We start from the raw sequence: 18,889 nt of genomic DNA, 5'->3' as shown, positions 1-18,889 counted from the left end.
TATACCATGCCGTCAGAACAACCGATGACTGGAATACACAAAAAATGCAAAGACAAGGATAAGGACAGGCATCCGAGGCCCAAAACTGACGATGAAACCTCTTCTAGGCCAGTCGCCGGTTCTCAGTGAGGTGCTTTCGCAGCCCCTGACACCCGCTACCTCAGAACCACAGCCCGCCTCCGACTCCCACATGGAGATGTCTAGGCCTCTGGATACTCAAGGTGTTGGGCCTACAGAAACTAACCCTTCAGATGGGCCCAGAATCGCTGAGCAGGCATCGGCTTCTGAGGGTGTTTTCAGACCTTCACAGCTTACCATAAAAACTACAGCCAAGTCTAAAACTCCATTAAAGACAAAGAAGCAAGTACAGCATTCACCTGGACAGGCCTCCATGCCTAAAAAATAGATGCTCAAAATTGCCGAAGACTTAATTATTCTGATCAGGGGTTCCCATTCCCCTCCTGATAAAAGGCCTAGGCAGGAATACAGGCTATGATTCCTCTGACCAGGTTTCCATTTCTTCTGATTCCTCTTCAGACCAGGGATACTCTACCCCCCTATGAGGACTCTGATGCTGAAGAATCAATTGCTTCAGCCTCTTCTCCTGAGGATTACTCTTTTGGGGAAACTTTACATACCATGAGGGAGCATTTCCATTGGGAGGGCCAGGATTGCTCAGAATCCAAGAAAAGGCTCAGAGACTTTCTTTTATTGCCTCAGCACAGGCCCCTTGCTATTCCACCAATGTTGGATATTGTGGATGATGTGTTCTCTGAATCCAGTTTAAATTCTGATTCTTTGCCCCCTGCTCCAGTCAAGCCAGACAGGTACTACAGTGTCCCTGACTCTCACAAATTTCTTTATAAAAACCCTGTTGCTGACCCAGAAACTATTTCCCAGGGTCCCAAAGGGGTAAAGGCTTCCACTGCTAAAAATACAGTTCCCTCTGACTGGGATTCTAGAGCATTAGACAGATGGGGGAAGAAAGTTTACACTTCTGCAACTTTAGCAGTGAGACCTTTAAATTGCCAGTTTCACATGCTTAAATACCAACAATATTTAATGTCTCTGTTAAAACAGAAAATGCTTATAAGTTCAGAACATCCTGACTGTAAGGAAATGCAGGATTTATTGCATGCAGCTGAACAAGTGGGAAAACATACTCTGCAATGTGGTTTTGATTCATTAGAGGCTTCTTGTAGAGCAGCAGTTACAGGATCTGTGATTCGAAGGCATGCTTGGTTAAAAGAACAAGGTTTACCTGATCATGTTAAGGCAAAATTATTGGATGCTCCTTTACAGCAGGATATTTTATTTGGTGTTAAGGCAGAAGAGGTATTAAAGAAAATGGAGGATAAGGCAAAATCTATGCAAACAGTGAAGGACTTCTTACAGGTACAGCCACCTCGATTTAGCAGAAATTGGCCTTCAAAGAATTGGTCCTTTCCAGTGTCAGACAGACCACAAAGAGGCAGATACAGATGCCCAAGAGGCAGATCTCAGCCCCAAGGCTCTTACAGACCACGACAGTGGGGTGCTTCAACCCCAAAAGGAGGTGAAGACAAGTCACAACCTTATAGGAAACAGTCCCAATGACTTCCCCTTCGAATGCCAAGCACTTACCTTTTGGCAGCTCCCTTAGGGGGAAAACTAGCACTTTTTTCTCAAAATTGGCATATAATCACCCAAGACAAATGGGTTCTGAATATTGTGTCTCAAGGTTACAGGTTCCACTTTCACACTCTACCAAGGCTAAAAGGAATGCCAGACCTGCCACAAAATCAATGGGCAGAGGCACAAAAACAAATTACAGCCCTCATGGACATGAGAGCTATTCAAAAAGTGCCACAACAGGAACAAGGACAAGGATTTTACTCAAGACTTTTCCTGGTCCCCAGAAAGGACAAAGCCTGGAGACCCATACTAGACCTTTCTACTCTAAATACTTACCTGGATGTTCCGAAATTCAAAATGTTGACACTACAGCAGCTTCTACCCATGCTGGGCAAGAAGGCTTGGCTTGTTACTTTGGACCTCAAAGAGGCATACGTGCATGTCCCTGTCAGACAAAATTGCAGAAGATACCTCAGATTCATAGCTTGTTCAATGCATTACCAATTCTCTGCACTGCCCTTTGGCTTATCTACTGTGCCCAGGGTCTTCACAAAGTGCCTGGCACCAGTAATTGCATTTTGCAGACAAAAAGGAATTCAGATATATCCATACTTGGACTACTGACTTATTCAAGCAGAGAGCAAGGACATTCTTCTAAAGCATCTGGCGTTTGTAAAAAGGTTGCTAATTTGCCTGGAGTACACAGTAAATGAAAAGAAGTCAAAACTAGTGCCCTCACAAGAGATAATATTCCTGGGTGCCAGCTTAAATACAACGGCCCAGATGGCTTATCTCACGCCAGACAAGCAAGGACAACTGACTCAGTACTTTCAATTGATGGCAACAAAAATCCAACTCCCTGCAAGAAAAATTCTGCAGGCCTTGGGATTCATGGCATCCTGCATTCTACTAATTCCATATGCCAGACTGCATATAAGGAAATTACAATGGTACCTAAAAAGTGTTTGGACTCAACACTGTCACAGTTTGTTAGCAGTAATACCACTAATTCCCTGCCTACAACAGGAGTTTCGATGGTGGGCACAGGCATGTCACCTCAACAAGGGACAGCCTTTCATTCTACCCACAGCCAGGCAGACACTTACAACAGATGCATCGGATTACGCCTGGGGAGCACACATGGCAGGAAAATGTATTCAGGGCAAGTGGGCCACAGACCAAATGCATCTTCACATCAATCAAAAACAGATGTTAGCTGTGCAAAATGCCCTAACAGCTTTCAAGGACCTTCTGCATCCAGGACAACTATTATTAAAGACAGACAACACTACAGTTATGTGGTACATAAACAAGTAAGGGGGCACTCATTCTTATCCCCTATGCAGACAAGCCATGACCTTGTGGAACACAGCACTAACCTATCAAGTTCATCTGCAAGCACAATTCCTGCCAGGAAAGAAAAATACTCTGGCAGACGACTTAAGCAGAAACATCATGGATCCTCACGAGTGGAAATTTAAATCCACAAGTATTCAGCATGATAACGCAAAAATGGGGGTGCCCAGACATAGATCTTTTTGTCTCCCCAATGAATTGCCAACTACAAAAGTTCTGCACAAGGACTTATCACACACAAGCATGGAAAGTGGATGCTCTCTCGTTCAGATGGAAAAGCCTAAAAGTTTATGCCTTCCCACCACTGCCTCTCCTTTCAAAGGTACTCCTACAAGCTAGACAAGAAAAACCACAGATGATCCTGATTGCCCCAGACTGGCCACGCCAGCACTGGTACCCAATCTTAAAGAACTTAGCTCAAGGCCCACCATGGATTTTACCTCAAACTCCGCACCTTCTGACTCCACACAACAATCAGATCCTGCACAGTCAGCTCAAAACCTTAAACCTGGCTGCATGGCAGATACCTTAGTCAAGCAGACAACACCTCTCTCTAAAGCTGTTATGGATGTCATTTTGGAGGCCAGGAGGCCTAGCACCAGGAAATCTTATTCAGAAAAGTGGAAGAGATTATGTGCCTGGAACCAGGCTCAAAGCTTTGACCCTCTTGTCCCAAACATTCCTCAGATATTACAGTACTTAACTGAGATGCTGGACAAAGGACTAATCCTTCTCATCCATTAAGATCCACGCCTCTGCCATCTCGGCTCATTACAACACACATCCTCCTATTTTCTCTTATCCATTGCTAAAACAGTACCTCAGAGGGGCTAAAAACATAAGACCGCCCCGGAGAGCACCAACACCAACTTGGGACATCAATTTTGTCTTGGAAAAACTAACTTTACCTCCTTTTGAGCCAGCCAATTCAGCAGAATTAAAATATGTGTCATGGAAAACTGCTCTGCTTCTGGCAATAACCTCAGCACGAAGAGTCTCAGAGTTACAGGCACTAATGGCAGTGGAGCCTTTCATCATTTTTCACCAAGACAGGGTTTCTTTAAGAAAAAACCCTTCATTTATGCCAAAGGTAGTATCCAGTGTGGCTCTTAACCAAACTATTCACTTGCCAACTTTTTATCCATATCCCCAGAATAAAGGGGAGAGACTTCTGCATTCATTGGACATACACAGACAGTTATGTTTCTACTTGGACAAAACAAAAGCTTTCAGAAAAACTGAGCAATTGTTTGTAGCATATACTGCAGGATCACAGGGAAAGGCTATTTCAAAGCAGACCATTTCAAAGTGGATAGGACACTGTATCCATTTTTGCTACACACAGCATGGAAAACCTGTACCTAGTAACATTAGGCCACATTCCACCAGGGCAACAGCCACTTCAACTGCCTACCTTAGAGGAGTACCTACCAAAAATATCTTGGAAGCTGCAACTTGGAGTTCAGTGCACACCTTTACCAAGCATTATCGCTTGCCTCTTTATTCTAGATTCTAAGCTGGCTTTGCCACTGCAGTGCTGCAGGGCCTCATAGCCACCCCAAATCCTCTATAGAACCAGCCACCCAACCTCAGCTTTGGGATTCAACCCAAGTGTAATGACTGCAGCAATGAAACACGATGAACATAGTACAGTTTTGTACCTACCATAAATGTAGATGTTCGAGTGTCTTCACTGCTTAGTCCAGGTTACCCTCCCTCCATCCCCTCTTTCTTAGCTGGGACTTATCTACACTTTTCTACCCTGTACTACCTATGTGGTGTATTTGCTGGTAACTGAAGATTTTGGTTTTACTTTTATGTATGTTTTATTAGCAATATGTATTGCTTACTATTTGGGGGCACCTGACATCTGGGGCAAGAAAAACCTGAAGAAAATGGCGTCAGCTGCATCTTATATGCCCCCTGGTGCACTGACGTCAGGGACGAAGTGACAGCAACCAACGCCGGACCAAGACTTTGGAACTCTGGCCGACTGCGGGACCGCCTGACAGCAGGATAACCCAAATGTAATGACTGCAGCAGTGAAGACACTCGAACATCTACATTTATGGTAGGTACAAAACTGTACTTTATGAAATCCTACTTGTCCAGTGGAAGAGGTTTTTTGTTTGGTGTCTTTCTCGTAACCTGGACCCACTTATTGTGGATGTTCCTTTGATTCTCTCTTATTTGTGTGAATTGCTCAATGCTTGGTTGGCATATTCTTCTTTTAAAGCCCACCTCTCAGCTATTTCTGCTTGTCTGCCTTTAGCCTCTAGGTTCGAGGCCAAATAGTTTCTTAAAGACATCCTTCATATCAGACCTCCTAGGAAGCCTGTTCCTCCCTCCTGGGATCTTAATTTTGTTTTTTTTAGAAATTGAGTCAGGCTCCTTTTGAGCTTGCAGCTTCAGCTTCCTTACAGCATTGTTCTTGGGAGTCTGTTCTTTTGTTAGCCCTTACTTCTGCCAGCCAGGTACCTGAGCTTCAAGCCCTTATGGCTGTTCCTCCGCTTTTAGTTTTTCACAAAAACAGTATGTTTCTTCATACCAGTCCTTCTTTTATGCCTAAGGTGGTGAATGATTTGTCTCTTAATCACTCTCTTAATTTACCCACTTTTTTTACGTTCTCCTCAACCTGCTAGTGAGAAGGTGTTTCATGCTTTGGATGTGCATAGACAACTCAAATTTTATTTGCACAAAACTAAAGCTTATTGAAAATTTGATCAGATTTTTGTTTCTTTTCATCCTAGACCATTAGTTTCCAAACAAATTATGTCCTGTTGGATTTCTAAAGCCATTTATTTTTGTTATTCTTATTAAGGTAAGAGCCTTCCTTCTTTGGTCAAGGCTCACTCTATTAGACAAAAAGGCCAGCACCAGGGAATGAAGCAGAATGATGCAGAAACAAAAATGTTTATTGGAACCAGACTGGTTTCAGCTTATAGCTTTCCTCAGTGGCAATACATGAAATGTGGTTGACAGACTGCATTTAAATATTAGAGCCAATAAGGCAAATAATAACATCATTTCCTGTTGAATCCAGAAAAAAGTTTTACAAATGAAATACATATTTGTATATGTATAAAAGTATTGTATGTATGAGAATAATAACAACAAAAATTGAATGTATTCAAAAAAATATATAAATTATAAAATGATAGCTGGACATTGTGTCAAAACTTAAGAAAAGTATTATAACTTATCATTAAGACCTGGGGAAAAAAGACCTTCCAGTTTCACTATCCATTTCTTTTCTTTGTTATTTAGTAAGTCATGCCATCCTGTTCTAAAATCTTTATTTCCAAAAACTCTATCAATAATAGTGAAAGTGAATTTAGCTGTTGAATGAGTAAGTGAATGTTTGTACAGTGCATTGGTCATTCTACCATTCCGAATGTCCCCCAAATGTTCAGACATACGACATCTAAATTGTCTTGAGGTCTGACCAATATAAAATGCTTAGCATGTACAAGTTACTAAATAAATGACCCACTCACTTCCACAGTTGGCAAAGCACTTAATATCAAATAATTTGCCTGTATTTTTGCTAGTAAAGTTCTTGGTTTTGAAGATGTATTTACAAAATGAGCAATCTCCACATGGATAACACCCCACCAATCTATCTCCAGAAAGAGTGGTCTGACGATAAAGGCTGGATTGAGACGTAAGCCTTTTATAATAAGAAAAATGTGACCGAAGAGTTTTGCCTTTTCTATATGAAAATTTGCATCTATCCCCCAACCAGTCATCTATTCTTATATTACTTTTGAGTATATTCCAGTTTTTATTGATGATATCTGTGAATTGAGAAGTGTTCCTCCCAAAAGTGGTAACTAGCCTGATAATATCCTGTTTGTCCCAAGAATGTTTTGATTTATATGATAATAAACTTTCTCTAGATTTATTAGATGACCATGTAGAGGCATTGTGGACATTATCATGCTGGTACCCTCTCTCTAGAAATCTATCAGTCAAATCTTATTGACATATGGTTAAATCTTGTTCAGAAGAGCAAATTCTTCTAATTCTCAGAAATTGTGATTTGGGAATATTCTTGATTGTATGTCTGGGATGTAAACTGGAGGCATGTAGCAAACTGTTATATTGAGAGTACTTCCTATAAACTGTTGTTCTAAGTGTGTGGTCGGGTTTTCGCTCCAAATGAACATCTAGAAAATCTATTTCTTGTGCATGATAGTTAACAGTAAATTCAACACCCCACTTATTACAATTAAGATACTCCACAAATTCTGAAAGATATTCTGATCCCCCTCTCCAGACCAACCAACAGTCATCCAAATAGCGCCGCCAAATATCAATCTCAGGCAAGTATAAATTGTGCATGCCATCATAGATAATCTGTTCCTCTATATACTCCATAAATAAATCCGCATAAATAGGGGCAAAAGAAGCCCCCATAGCTGTGCCCTGAATTTGCCAGTAGCATTGGTCTTGGAAATAAAAAACATTCCTGGTAAGTATATGTTCAGCCATACAGACTAAAAGAGTGTTAAAACCAGGAGGATAAATGTTAGTTCTATTCAGCCAAAATTCCAATGCCATCAATCCGGCCCAATGGGGAATACAGGTATATAAAGACTTCATATCTAGAGTACACATAAGCCAATGAGATTCCATTTGGGATTCCGAAACTATTTGAAGAAATTCAGTTGTATCTTTGATTCTAGCCCTGATGTATACCAATAGGGGCTTCAAATACTCCGTTAGATAAGCGGACAAGGGTTCAGTGAGTGAGCCTATTCCCGAGACTATAGGTCGACCTGGAGGTTCCAAAAGAGATTTTTGGATTTTAGGTAAGAGATATAAATATTGTTTACGGGGGTCACGTACTGTTAGTTGGATTCTAGTTTTGGCACTAATGATCCCCTCCTCTACTGCAGAATCCAGAAAGGCATCTATAGCTTTTCGTGCACCTGTCGTACTTGCTAGCATTTCTCGTTTTGGAGTCATCACTCTATTAGGGCTGTGGCTTTTTCTGGTGCTTTTTAAGGGTTTGGATACTAATTCTATCCTTGAGGCAGCTACATGGTCTGCACATACCTTTACCAAGCACTGCAGATTGGATGTCATATCCAGGGCTAGAGCTGGTTTTGCTAGGGCCATTCTTTATGGCTTCCTAGAAGGCTGCACTGGCCCTTCCCCCTCCCAATCTTTTTCTTGAGTTTTTGCACTCCCCCCATGTTAAGATCACTGCAACAGTGAAATGGAAGGACATAGTACAGTTGTGTCAAATCTTACCATAACAGTAGATGTCCTTCTCTTCAATTTTGCAGTATTCATTCCCTCTCTCATCCCCTGATCTTTTGTCCCTCTGAATGTCTATGTTACCCTCTGTTGTTTTAGAATTAGCGTTCCTCCTGGAGCTCTCATTTCTGAGGATAAAAAGTCTGGATGTTACCATTATGCCCTGCGCCTAGTGCTGGGACAATACGTGTGATGTATGATGTATTGTTAACCTAAAGGCTTTGGTATATTGGTCTGACATTGTGCCACCCTTGGCAAGGGATCCCTTGTGTTAATATACTGCAGTAGTGAAGAGAAGGACATCTACTGTTAGGGTAAGATTTTGCACAACTGTACTTTGTTTCTTCATGCCAGGTTTCACATGAGGGTTATTAATTGTGCAGTTCAGCTGTAGTGGTCCAAGCATCTCAACTATCTTTCCTTTCTAGTCTGGATATCAAAAACTTGCCAGATGCAGCTACAGTGGGGTTTGGTCTCCACCAGTTGCAAGTCTGTGAGCCTATTTCATCTACCTTAGGCATCAGTCATAGTGGATATGTCTGCTCTAGGGCAGAAGGGGCACTTTAAAGGGAAGATTGTTAGGGGTGCCTGGATATCTCGGGATTTGCATCTTTGCATAAACACTCTTGGCGTTACTGGATTTTCAAGGCAGTGTGCTGTCGGTTTAGCCTAAAACACCTAACATGAAGGAATGCAGTCCTGTCCCCTGTGTGAGAGATGCTGAGAACTTGATAGTGGGCCATTGTCAGTGTTTTCTGTTTCTCTGCAAATGCCTTTTACTTCTGCTTGGTAACAAGAAGGATGTTTTGTACCCAAGGTAGTCCAGTGTTTACTTTCTTGCCTCTTTGACATTTGCAGAATGTCTCAGCTTTTCTTTAGTTCCTCATCTGGTAACTCAGGCCAAGATTGTCCTATGTGAAGATTGGATGAGCTGGACTCCTTTTTACACCCACACATCCTTCCATGATTATGATATTTACCCAAAAATCCAAATTTCTGAAAGCTAAAAAATGCCAAAATTATTCGAATACTCTTGTCTAGCGCAGTACTTGATTGCTACTGCGTAATTCTTTTTATGTGTAGAAACCAGTACTTCTTTGACTTTCTTTTTTTAAAGACACTGCTGACCGAGGATAACTTCCATCATCTCCTCCTATAAGAGACCCTGTGTTCAGAAACTGTAGTAAAACAAATGGGCCCATTTCCTGGTTAGGGCTTGTATCAAAGGAGAAAACCTTCCTAGCCATGATTCCTTTCTAGTTCTCCAAAAGTTTTGACCGTGGTCTCCTATGGTATCAGATATTTTTCATTAAAGTTCATTTTCCAGCATGTTTTTCTAGACTGCACATTATTTGTCAATCTTAAGGTCCGTAAAGCATTTTATATGCTGCCTTTTAACTTAGGTCTCCTGTTTGAGTTTGATATTCTGTCCATCCTTGAAACGTTTACAGAAAAGCTTACAGTTCACCCTTCGAACCCTGTAGTTGTGCAGATCATAAACTTCTATCTAGTAAGACTTTTTTTTTTTCAAGTGAGCATCACTTTTGCAAAGAGAATTTTGAGGTACAAGCCCATATTGTTTTCTTAAATTTTCACAAAGAAAAGGTGGTATTCAGAAGTAACATGTCCTTAGTGCCAATAGCTGCCACAGTATCAGTTTGAATTAGTGATTAAATCTACCTGTCTCTTCTTGAATATTCTATTTTATTTTATTTTTTTTTTGAGAATGCCCCTCTCAGTTTTTGTGGACACAACAGCATTATTTGCAGGGATGACTGGTTATTTGTTAAATTCTCAGCAAGCTAAGTAAGCATAGAGACTTACAGCTGCAGAAATGATGGCATGATTAAGAAATTTGTACCCAAAGTATTTAATAAGGGATACCAGTATTGTACATCAGTCAGTGTGTTTTAATTTATAAATAGACTGTGAATGTTAAAGTTCATTATTTGCTTGAATATGACTTTCTGCTTTATTCTTTAAGGGAGAAAAAAATGTAAGAGTTATGCGCTCCTTACTGGCTGCTCAGCAGACATTTGTAGATCGTCTTGTTCATCTGATGAAGGCAGTGCAGAGAGAGAGTGGGAATCGTAAAAAGAAGGTACTTGTTGGTTTTACAAGGTTGAAGTTGCAATGCATGTTCTCACAGCAGCAGCCAAGTGTAAAATTGTTTTACTTAAGTGTATTTTAGACTCTGAGCCTGGAGTATAGGAAAGCTAAAATGACTTTTATGAATAACATGTTTGTAAGTGATGGCTGATGGGATTTAAATTGTCTCTCTTTTCGTAGTCTACTGACTTATCACTTTATTATATCATAATTGGACAAAAGTATAGTAAAACTATTTTATTTTGCTGTTTTTTGTATACATGTACAGCTAAGAGATTTCAAGAACACAAATGAAAGAAGTACTGCAATGTATAAATGCACTTTTCATCTTTGAATCACCATAGGTTACACGTTCCTGTGTCATCTTAGGAAATAACCCAGTCAGCAGCTTCTACTAGGAAGTAGCACAGCTAAATGGATAGTTCTGAATGTCAGTCATCGAAATATGTATTTGGCCATTATATCTGGTAATGTAACAAAGATACCACAACCACCAAGTCACGTGCTGTCCACTCAACATTTCAGTTCACAATTAAGATCCATGTCCATAAATTGAACGTTGGTAATTCAGTTGTCAGGACATCCGATAGACAGCTACACACACACACACACACACACACACACACACACACACACACACACACACACACACACACACACACATATGGAATTTAAATGGAAATGTGCTATTTAAACACTATCACAGCATAATTAAAAAAATAAATTACAAATTAAAAAAATGCTTCAGTGGCTGTCTGTTCTTCTGCACCTCCATGTGTGGAGTTTTGTCCCCATACCTCTTTACTTACATGTACTACCTCCATATCATCAAATCTGCAACTCCACAAACTGTGCAATTTATAAATAGCAGTTTGTGTCAGTGTGCAACTCTTTAAAGTATGAAGCACAAAACCACATGCTACACATTGTTCACAGATACTTCAGTTTTGTGCTCATCAGTGAGATATTCTTATAAAAAATGCAGTGCTTCACCAGCTAATACCACCACAGATCTCAAAATCCTCCAGATGATACTAACAGACTTTACGTTTTCATTCTGCAAGCATAGTGGAGGTACATACATCAAAAAAGTGCATGTTGAGCTTTTTAGCAGTGTTGTGTTTTAATATCTAGACATCAGATTAAAACATTCAACAGTCTGCCATTCAAATCAACTACATCAACTACATGCATCCTAAAGTTAGGGTGACTGCTTGTAGCATTAATGTTGATAACGGGTAGAAAAAAAATTAAAAAAGAACTTTACGTTAATTATAACAAGTGCTTGGTGAAACAATGGTTAAATAGTACTTACAAGCTGGACACTTTCTAGTTTCTCTTTGAATCATCTTTCTTCAGAGAAGCTTTTTTGGTATGTCTTCTTGAAATAGCATGTAGAATCCAGGATCTCTAATGAAGTATCCTATTTCTCAGAATTGACATACAAAGTAAAACAAATCACCATAGCCTCATCATAGTATAAACTCAGAACATCACAAGTGATAAACATCACACAATAGTGTTAGTCATTATTTTGTTGTGGGAAGTACACCCCTGCATACCCAGTGTGGGATATTCAACTAAGCTTGCATAAACTCGGGGGAGAAATATTTAATTATTTATTTACTGACATTTGTTTACTGAGAAAGTCCACTTGGTCAAATGACCCATTTTCAGTGGAGGCATGGGGAGAAAAGCTCCACAAACATTGTATATTACAAAGCAAAAAACATACATAATCTTTCATAAAAGGTACATATGATTGTTAGAACAGGTGTATATATTTACAACTTGTGAAAAGGGGTTTCATTATAATAATAACATTGGAATACACTAATATAGTTACAAATACAATATTGATAGTGATTAAAAAAGGCTGGTAATGAAAATATAGAAAATATGTTTAAAAAAATAAAAGTAGGAAAAATATATAAATAGAAAATAGAGTCCCAGTCATCAGTATAGCTGCAAGCTGATGAATGATTTTTGAGGTCATAAAGGTATTATGTGAGAATAGGGGAAGAAGGGTTATGGTGGCTTGGGGTTTGTGGTACAGGTGCAGATGGGGTTGTTTAGAAAGTGTTGTTTCAGAGTAGTTTTAAAGGCTTTGAGTGATTCGAGTTGAGTGATGTGAGAGGGGATGGTATTCCATATTTTGGTAACGCTGTTGGAGTACAGACACTGACCAGCTCTCTTATTAGGTTTGGACACCTTTAAGAGATGTTTGTTAGTGGATCTGAGTGTTTTGGTAGGAGTGAATGCTTGTAAGATAGATTTGGGAACAGGGCAGTTACTTTGTTTAAATACTAACTTATGGGCAAGTGTAAGTTGGGTGTAATGTAGGTAGCGGGGGAACTCAAACCAGTTGAGCTGAGATATAACTTGGCAATGATGTGTAGGTTAGATAGACCAGTGGCAAATTTAGCTATTTTATAATAGCATGCTTGAAGCTTGTTAAAAAGGGTTGAATGTAAGTTGGTAAAATTCCATAGAGAAGGGAGGAAATGAGTAGTGTGTTGGCTAGCTTAACTTTGGTGTTGGTGTCAAGATAAATCTTATGGCGATAAAGTTTACCTAGTTTGAAATGTGTCTTTATTGAATTAAGGATGTGTTGCTCAATGTGAGCTTATTGTCAATAGTTATACCTAGTAGTTTTAGAGAGTTTACTAGTTCGATTTCTGTCTTATTTTGTGAGTAAATTTTAAAATCTATGTGTGGCGGTTTTGTAGAGAAAAGTAGGAGTTTGGATTTTTGTGGGTTCAATAGCCAGGATTCAATGGATGTAAATGAGTTTTCTGTGAGCTTTAAGAGATCAGAGAAATTGTCAGTGGAGGAGATAATGGTGGAACCATCTGCATATTGAATGAGTTTACTTTGTGATGAAACCTTATGTAGATAATTTATGAAGGTATTAAAAAGTAGAGGGCCGAGAATGGATCCTTGGGCGACGCCTGTATGATTGGCTTGGTATTCTGACTGATGACTGAGCCATTTGACTGATTGTTCTCTGTTAGCTAAGTAGTAGGAAAATCATGTTAGAGCATTAGAGGAGCAGCCCAATTTTCCTAGCTGTTTTGGCAGTAAAGCATGGGACACAGTGTCAAAGGCCTTAGATCTAGTGGAATTACGGATGTGGCTAGGTCGGCATCTAAGGCTTTGTTCACTGTGTCGGTAAAAGACAGTAGTTCGGTAATGGTACTGTGTGCTGGAAGTAAACCATGTTTGGTTGGGGCAAGGAGGTGATTGTCAATGAGGTGTTTGAGAAATTGATCATGTATATATTTTTCTAGCATTTTTAATAGAGGGGAGAGTATAAAGATACGGCAGTAGTTGGAGAGTTCATTGGAATTCCCACCTTTGTGTAATGGGGTTACAATAGATTTTTTCCATATATTGGGGACATAAGATTCTGCGATGGAGCAATTTGTAAGAATACTGACGGTATGCAATTACACTGGGAACGAGTTGTAGATATTTGGGTGGAAGTTTATCAGCAGATAGGGAGCATATCTTTAGTTTGGATAGCAGTCTGAGTACTAAGGATGTGGGTACTGGGTGGATATTAAAAGTGGGAGAAGAGTTTGTGGGTAATGATAAGGGAAGGATATTGTTTTCTTGCACTGGGTTATCTGGGTTTTAGACTCTGGTTTTCTCTCACTATTGGAGTCATTCACTAATTTCTGGATGGAAGTAATAAAGTGGGAGTTAAACATATTGGCTATTTGTTGTGGGTTTTTTTCTGGGCAGGGTGTTGGGTTATGTAAGGTACCTGGATTTAGTAAAGAGGAGATGGACTGCCATAATTTTTTGGGTTGTTTTGTTGGTTGGTTAGTTGTACTGCAAAGAAGTTTTTCTTATTGTTTCTTAATAATTTTATGGCTTTATTGCAGAGTAGCTTGAAAATGTTGTTCAGTTTGCACTGTTTTATTTTTCCGCCATTCTTTCCAGGCACGGTCTCTTGCAAGGATGGCTTGTTTAGTTAATTTTGTTAGCCAGGGGACATGGTTAGGTTTTATACGTTTGGTACGCATTGGTGCAAGGCTGTTGAGAGTGTCTAGGAAGATTTTATTGAAATAAAGTACGGCATCATCCAAGGCTACAGTTTTGAAGGGCCCAGTTCAGAGCTTTTAGGATGTTGGTAAAAATGGTTTGATTAAAGTGGATGAGGTTCCTGGTTGTTTTGTAGGAGTGATTTTTTGGAGTGTGGGTGTTGGCCCTATGGGTGTAGGCTGGGAGGTGGTCACTTAGAGAGTTTTCTAGCGTGCTGGAATTGGAGAAATTTTGGGGGTGGGTTAGTAGTATCCAGTCTAATACTGACCCATATTGACTGGATATGCCATGAGTGGGAAGTAGTCATGAGCTGAGTAAAGCTATATAAGTTTATACTGTTTACAGGGAAATTTGAGGTAAGGGTTTGCCAATTTATGTTAGTATCTCCTAAAATAATGGTTTCATGTGATATATTTTTATTTACCCAGGATAGAAAGTCCTCAAGGGTGGGAATATTATGGCCAGGGGGAATGTAAATTACAACTATACAAAGTTTTTTGTTGTTTTTAATACGGAGAGATACTGCTAAGAATTCCAAGTTGCCAAAGGTAGGTGCTAGTATAGTATGGGTTAGTCATTGTTAGGGTGTCTTTATAAATTATGGCTACCCCTCCACCTTTTTTGTGTAACCTATCAGAGCTGAGTATATTATAGCCTGGAGGGGAATTTCTGTGTCCGAGATGTGTGGTTTTAGCCAGGTTTCTGTCACTGCCACAATGTCAGGGGTATATACCGATAGCCACACATGAAAGTTGGTGGTTTTATTACATATGCTATGTATATTTATTGATGTTCATCATGTTTCACTGTTGCAGTCATTACACTTGGGTTATCCTGCTGGCAGGCTACCCACAGCCGGCCTGAATTTCAAAGTCCTTGTCCGGCGTTGGTTGCTGTCGCTTCTTCCCTGACGTCAGTGCGCCAGGGGTATAAAAGATGCAGCCGATGCCATTTTCTTCAGTCTTTCTTGCCGCATGATGCCCGAAGCAAAAGCAGTTCTCAAGTACCGGTCGGCCGACTTCTGAGATTTTCAAAATCGAATTTCAGATCCGAAGTCTTCATTAAAGCTAAGTACCCTGTTGGGGAAACTTTTTTCTTGCTCCAGACCGATGTCAGAAAAAGTTAACAATTGTATTTCTTGTCTGAAGCAAATACCTCATAAGGATTTTCATTCTTACTGTATTCCTTGCCTATGCCCTGATCACAACATTGCTAGCTGTCGGTTTTGCGCTAGATTTAACCAACGCACTATTAAGCATCGGTACGATTTTGCCTTTCATTACTTTGGCTGAAGATTCAGTTATATAATGCCGTCAGAACAACTGACGACCACAGTTTATAAAAAGCGCAAGGAAAAGGTAAAGGACAGGCATCCGATGTCCAAAACCGATGACGAGGCTTCCACTAAGCCAGTCACCGGTTCTCAGTGAGGCACTTTCACAGCCCCTGACACCCGCTACCTCAGAGCCACAGACCGCTGCCGATTCCCACATGGAGCCAGCTAGGCCTCTGGATACTCAAGGTATTTGACACTCGGAAACTATTCCCTCAGATGGGTCCGGAGCCGCTGAGCAGGCATTGGCTTCTGGGGGTGTTTTCAGACCTACACAGTTATATGTAAAGGCTACCTCAGCTTCCAAAACAAAGACTAAAGCAGCTCGAAAGACAAAGAAACAAGTACAGCATTCTCCTGGACAGACTTCCATGCCTAAAAAACAGATTCTCAAAATGGCCGAAGACCTAATTACCTTGATCAGGGGTTCCCATCCCCCTCCTGATAAGAGGCCTAGGCAAGAGACAGAATATGAATCTTCAGATCAGGTTTCCATTTCCTCTGACTCTTCTTCTGAGCAGGAATACTCTCTTCCTCCCTATGAGGATTCTGATGCTGAAGAATCTGTTCCTTCAGCCTCTCCTCCTGAGGATTTTTCTTTTGGGGAAACCCTGCATACCATGAGGGAGCACTTCCACTGGGAGAGCCAAGACTACTCAGAATCAAAGATTTTTTTTTTACTGCGTCAGTACAGGCCTCTTGCTATTCCCCCTGTGTTAGACATTGTAGATGATGTATTTTCAGAGTCCTGCCTTTCTCCTGACTCTTTACCCCCTGCCCCTGTAAAACCAGACAGATACTACAGGGTTCCAGACTTACATAAATTTCTTTATAAAAACCCTGCTGCTGATCCAGAAACTATTTCTCAGGGTCCTAAAGGGGTCAAGGCTTCCACTGCAAAAAACCCTATCCCCTCTGAAAGGGATTCTAGGGCACTAGACATATGGGGAAAAAAGTTTACACTTCTGTTACTTTGGCTGTGAGGGCTTTAAATTGTCAATTTCATATGCTTAAATATCAGCAATACTTAATGTCACTGCTAAAACAGAAAATGTTGGCAAATACTGATTGTGCTGAAAATAAGGAAATGCAGGATTTATTGCATGCAACTGAACAAGTGGGAAAGCATACATTGCAATGTGGTTTTGATTCTCTAGAGGCCTCTTGCAGGGCCGCAGTTCGGGTTCTGTCATTAGGAGGTATGCTTGGTTAAAGGAACAGATTCTACCTGATCATGTTAAGGCAAAATTAATAGATGCTCCATTACAGCATGATACTTTATTTGGTGTTAAAGCAGAGGAGGTGCTGAAGAAAATGGAGGACAAAGCGAAATCTATGCAAACAGTAAAGGATTTCTTACAGGTACAGCCACCCAGATTTAGCAGGTACTGGCCTACAAAGAATTGGTCCTTTCCAGTGTCAGACAGACCACAGAGAGGCAGATACAGATGTCCTAGAGGCAGATCCCAGCCCCAGGGCTCATACAGACGTAAACAGTGGGGCACTTCTACCTCCAAAAGCGGAGAAGACAAATCACAGCCTTACAGGAAACAGTCCCAATGACTTTCCCCTGCCAGCACCAAGCACTTATCTTTTGGCAGCCCCCTTAGGGGGAAAACTAGCACTTTTTTCTCAAAACTGGCACATGATCACCCAGGACAAATGGGTCTTGAATATAGTGTCCCAGGGCTACAGGTTTCACTTTCACACCCTGCCAAGGGCAAAAGATATGCCAGACCTGCCACACAATCAATGGGCAGAGGCACAAAAAACAAGTTTCATCCCTCATGGACATGAGGGCCATTCAGCGAGTACCACAGCAAGAGCAGGGACAAGGATTTTACTCGACTTTTCTTGGTACCCAGAAAAGACAAAGCCTGGAGACCAATACTGCACCTGTCTATTCTAAACACATTTCTGGACGTCCCAAAATTCAAAATGTTGACTTTGCAGCAGCTTCTGCCCATGCTGGGCAAGAAAGCTTGGCTTGTAACTTTGGACCTAAAAGAGGCATACCTGCATGTACCAATCAGACAATCTTGCAGAATATACCTCAGATTCATAGCTGGCTCAATGCACTACCTATTCTCTGCACTGCCCTTTGGCTTATCTACTGCACCCAGGGTCTTCACAAAATGCCTGGCACCAGTAATTGCATATTGCAGACAAAGAGGAATTCAAATATATCCTTACTTGGACGCTTGCCTTATTCAAGCAGAGAACAAGGACATTCTGCTAGAGCACCTGGTGTTTGTAAAAAGATTATTGATTTGCCTAGGCTACACAGTAAACGAAAAGAAATCAAAATTGGTACCCTCTCAAGAGATAATATTTCTGGGTGCAAGCTTAAATACAACTGCCCAGATGGCTTATCTCACGCCAGACAAACAAAGACAACTGACTTCTTACTTCACAATGTTGGCAACAAAGACCCAGTTATCTGCAAGAAAAATTCTGCAGGCTTTGGGCTTCATGGCATCCTGCATTCTGCTAATTCCATATGCCAGACTGCATATGAGGAAACCACAATGGTATCTAAAAAGTGTTTGGACTCAACATTGCCACAGCCTGGAAACATTGATTACCCTCATTCCTTGCCTTCGACAGGAGTTTCGATGGTGGGCACAGTCCTGTCACCTCAACAAGGGACAGCCATTCAACCTACCCACTGCCAGGCAGTCAATAACAACAGATGCTTCAGATTATGCCTGGGGGGCCCACATGGCAGGAAAATGTATTCAGGGCACATGGCCCTCAAGCCAAATGCATCTTCATATCAATCAAAAAGAGATGCTAGTTGTTCAGAATGCCCTGACAGCTTTCAAGGATCTTCTTCATCCAGGACAACTACTGATAAGGACGGGCAATACTAGTCATGTGGTACATAAACAAGCAGGGAGGCACACATTCCTACCCCCTCAGCAGACAAGCCATGACTCTGTGGGATACAGCATTGACTTAAGTACATCTGCAAGCATAATTCCTGCCAGGAAAGAAAAATACTCTGGCAGACGAACTAAGCAGAAACATTACGGATCCCCACGAGTGGAAACTGGATCCACAAGTCTTCAGCATGATAACAAAGAAGTGGGGATGCCCAGACATAGATCTTTTTGCCTACCCTCACAACTGCCAACTACAGAGATTCTGCACAAGGACTTA

General features: G+C 40.8%; 1 protein-coding gene across 1 annotated transcript in view; it reads left to right on the top strand.

Annotated features, from left to right (window-relative positions):
• The window catches only part of PIK3C3 (phosphatidylinositol 3-kinase catalytic subunit type 3), a gene marked incomplete in the record, with an annotated part of 1,653,126 nt that overhangs the window by 1,042,791 nt on the left and 591,446 nt on the right, over positions 1–18,889 (top strand). Inside the window, 1 exon segment of the mRNA XM_044074431.1 lies at positions 10,220–10,336. Coding sequence (XP_043930366.1) covers positions 10,220–10,336 — 117 coding nt within the window.

Source organism: Protopterus annectens, chromosome 6.part0 (genome assembly GCF_019279795.1).
Source record: "Protopterus annectens isolate FY-2018-M chromosome 6.part0, PAN1.0, whole genome shotgun sequence".
Taxonomy (NCBI): domain Eukaryota; kingdom Metazoa; phylum Chordata; order Ceratodontiformes; family Protopteridae; genus Protopterus; species Protopterus annectens.
This window is presented reverse-complemented; position numbering and strand designations above follow the sequence as displayed.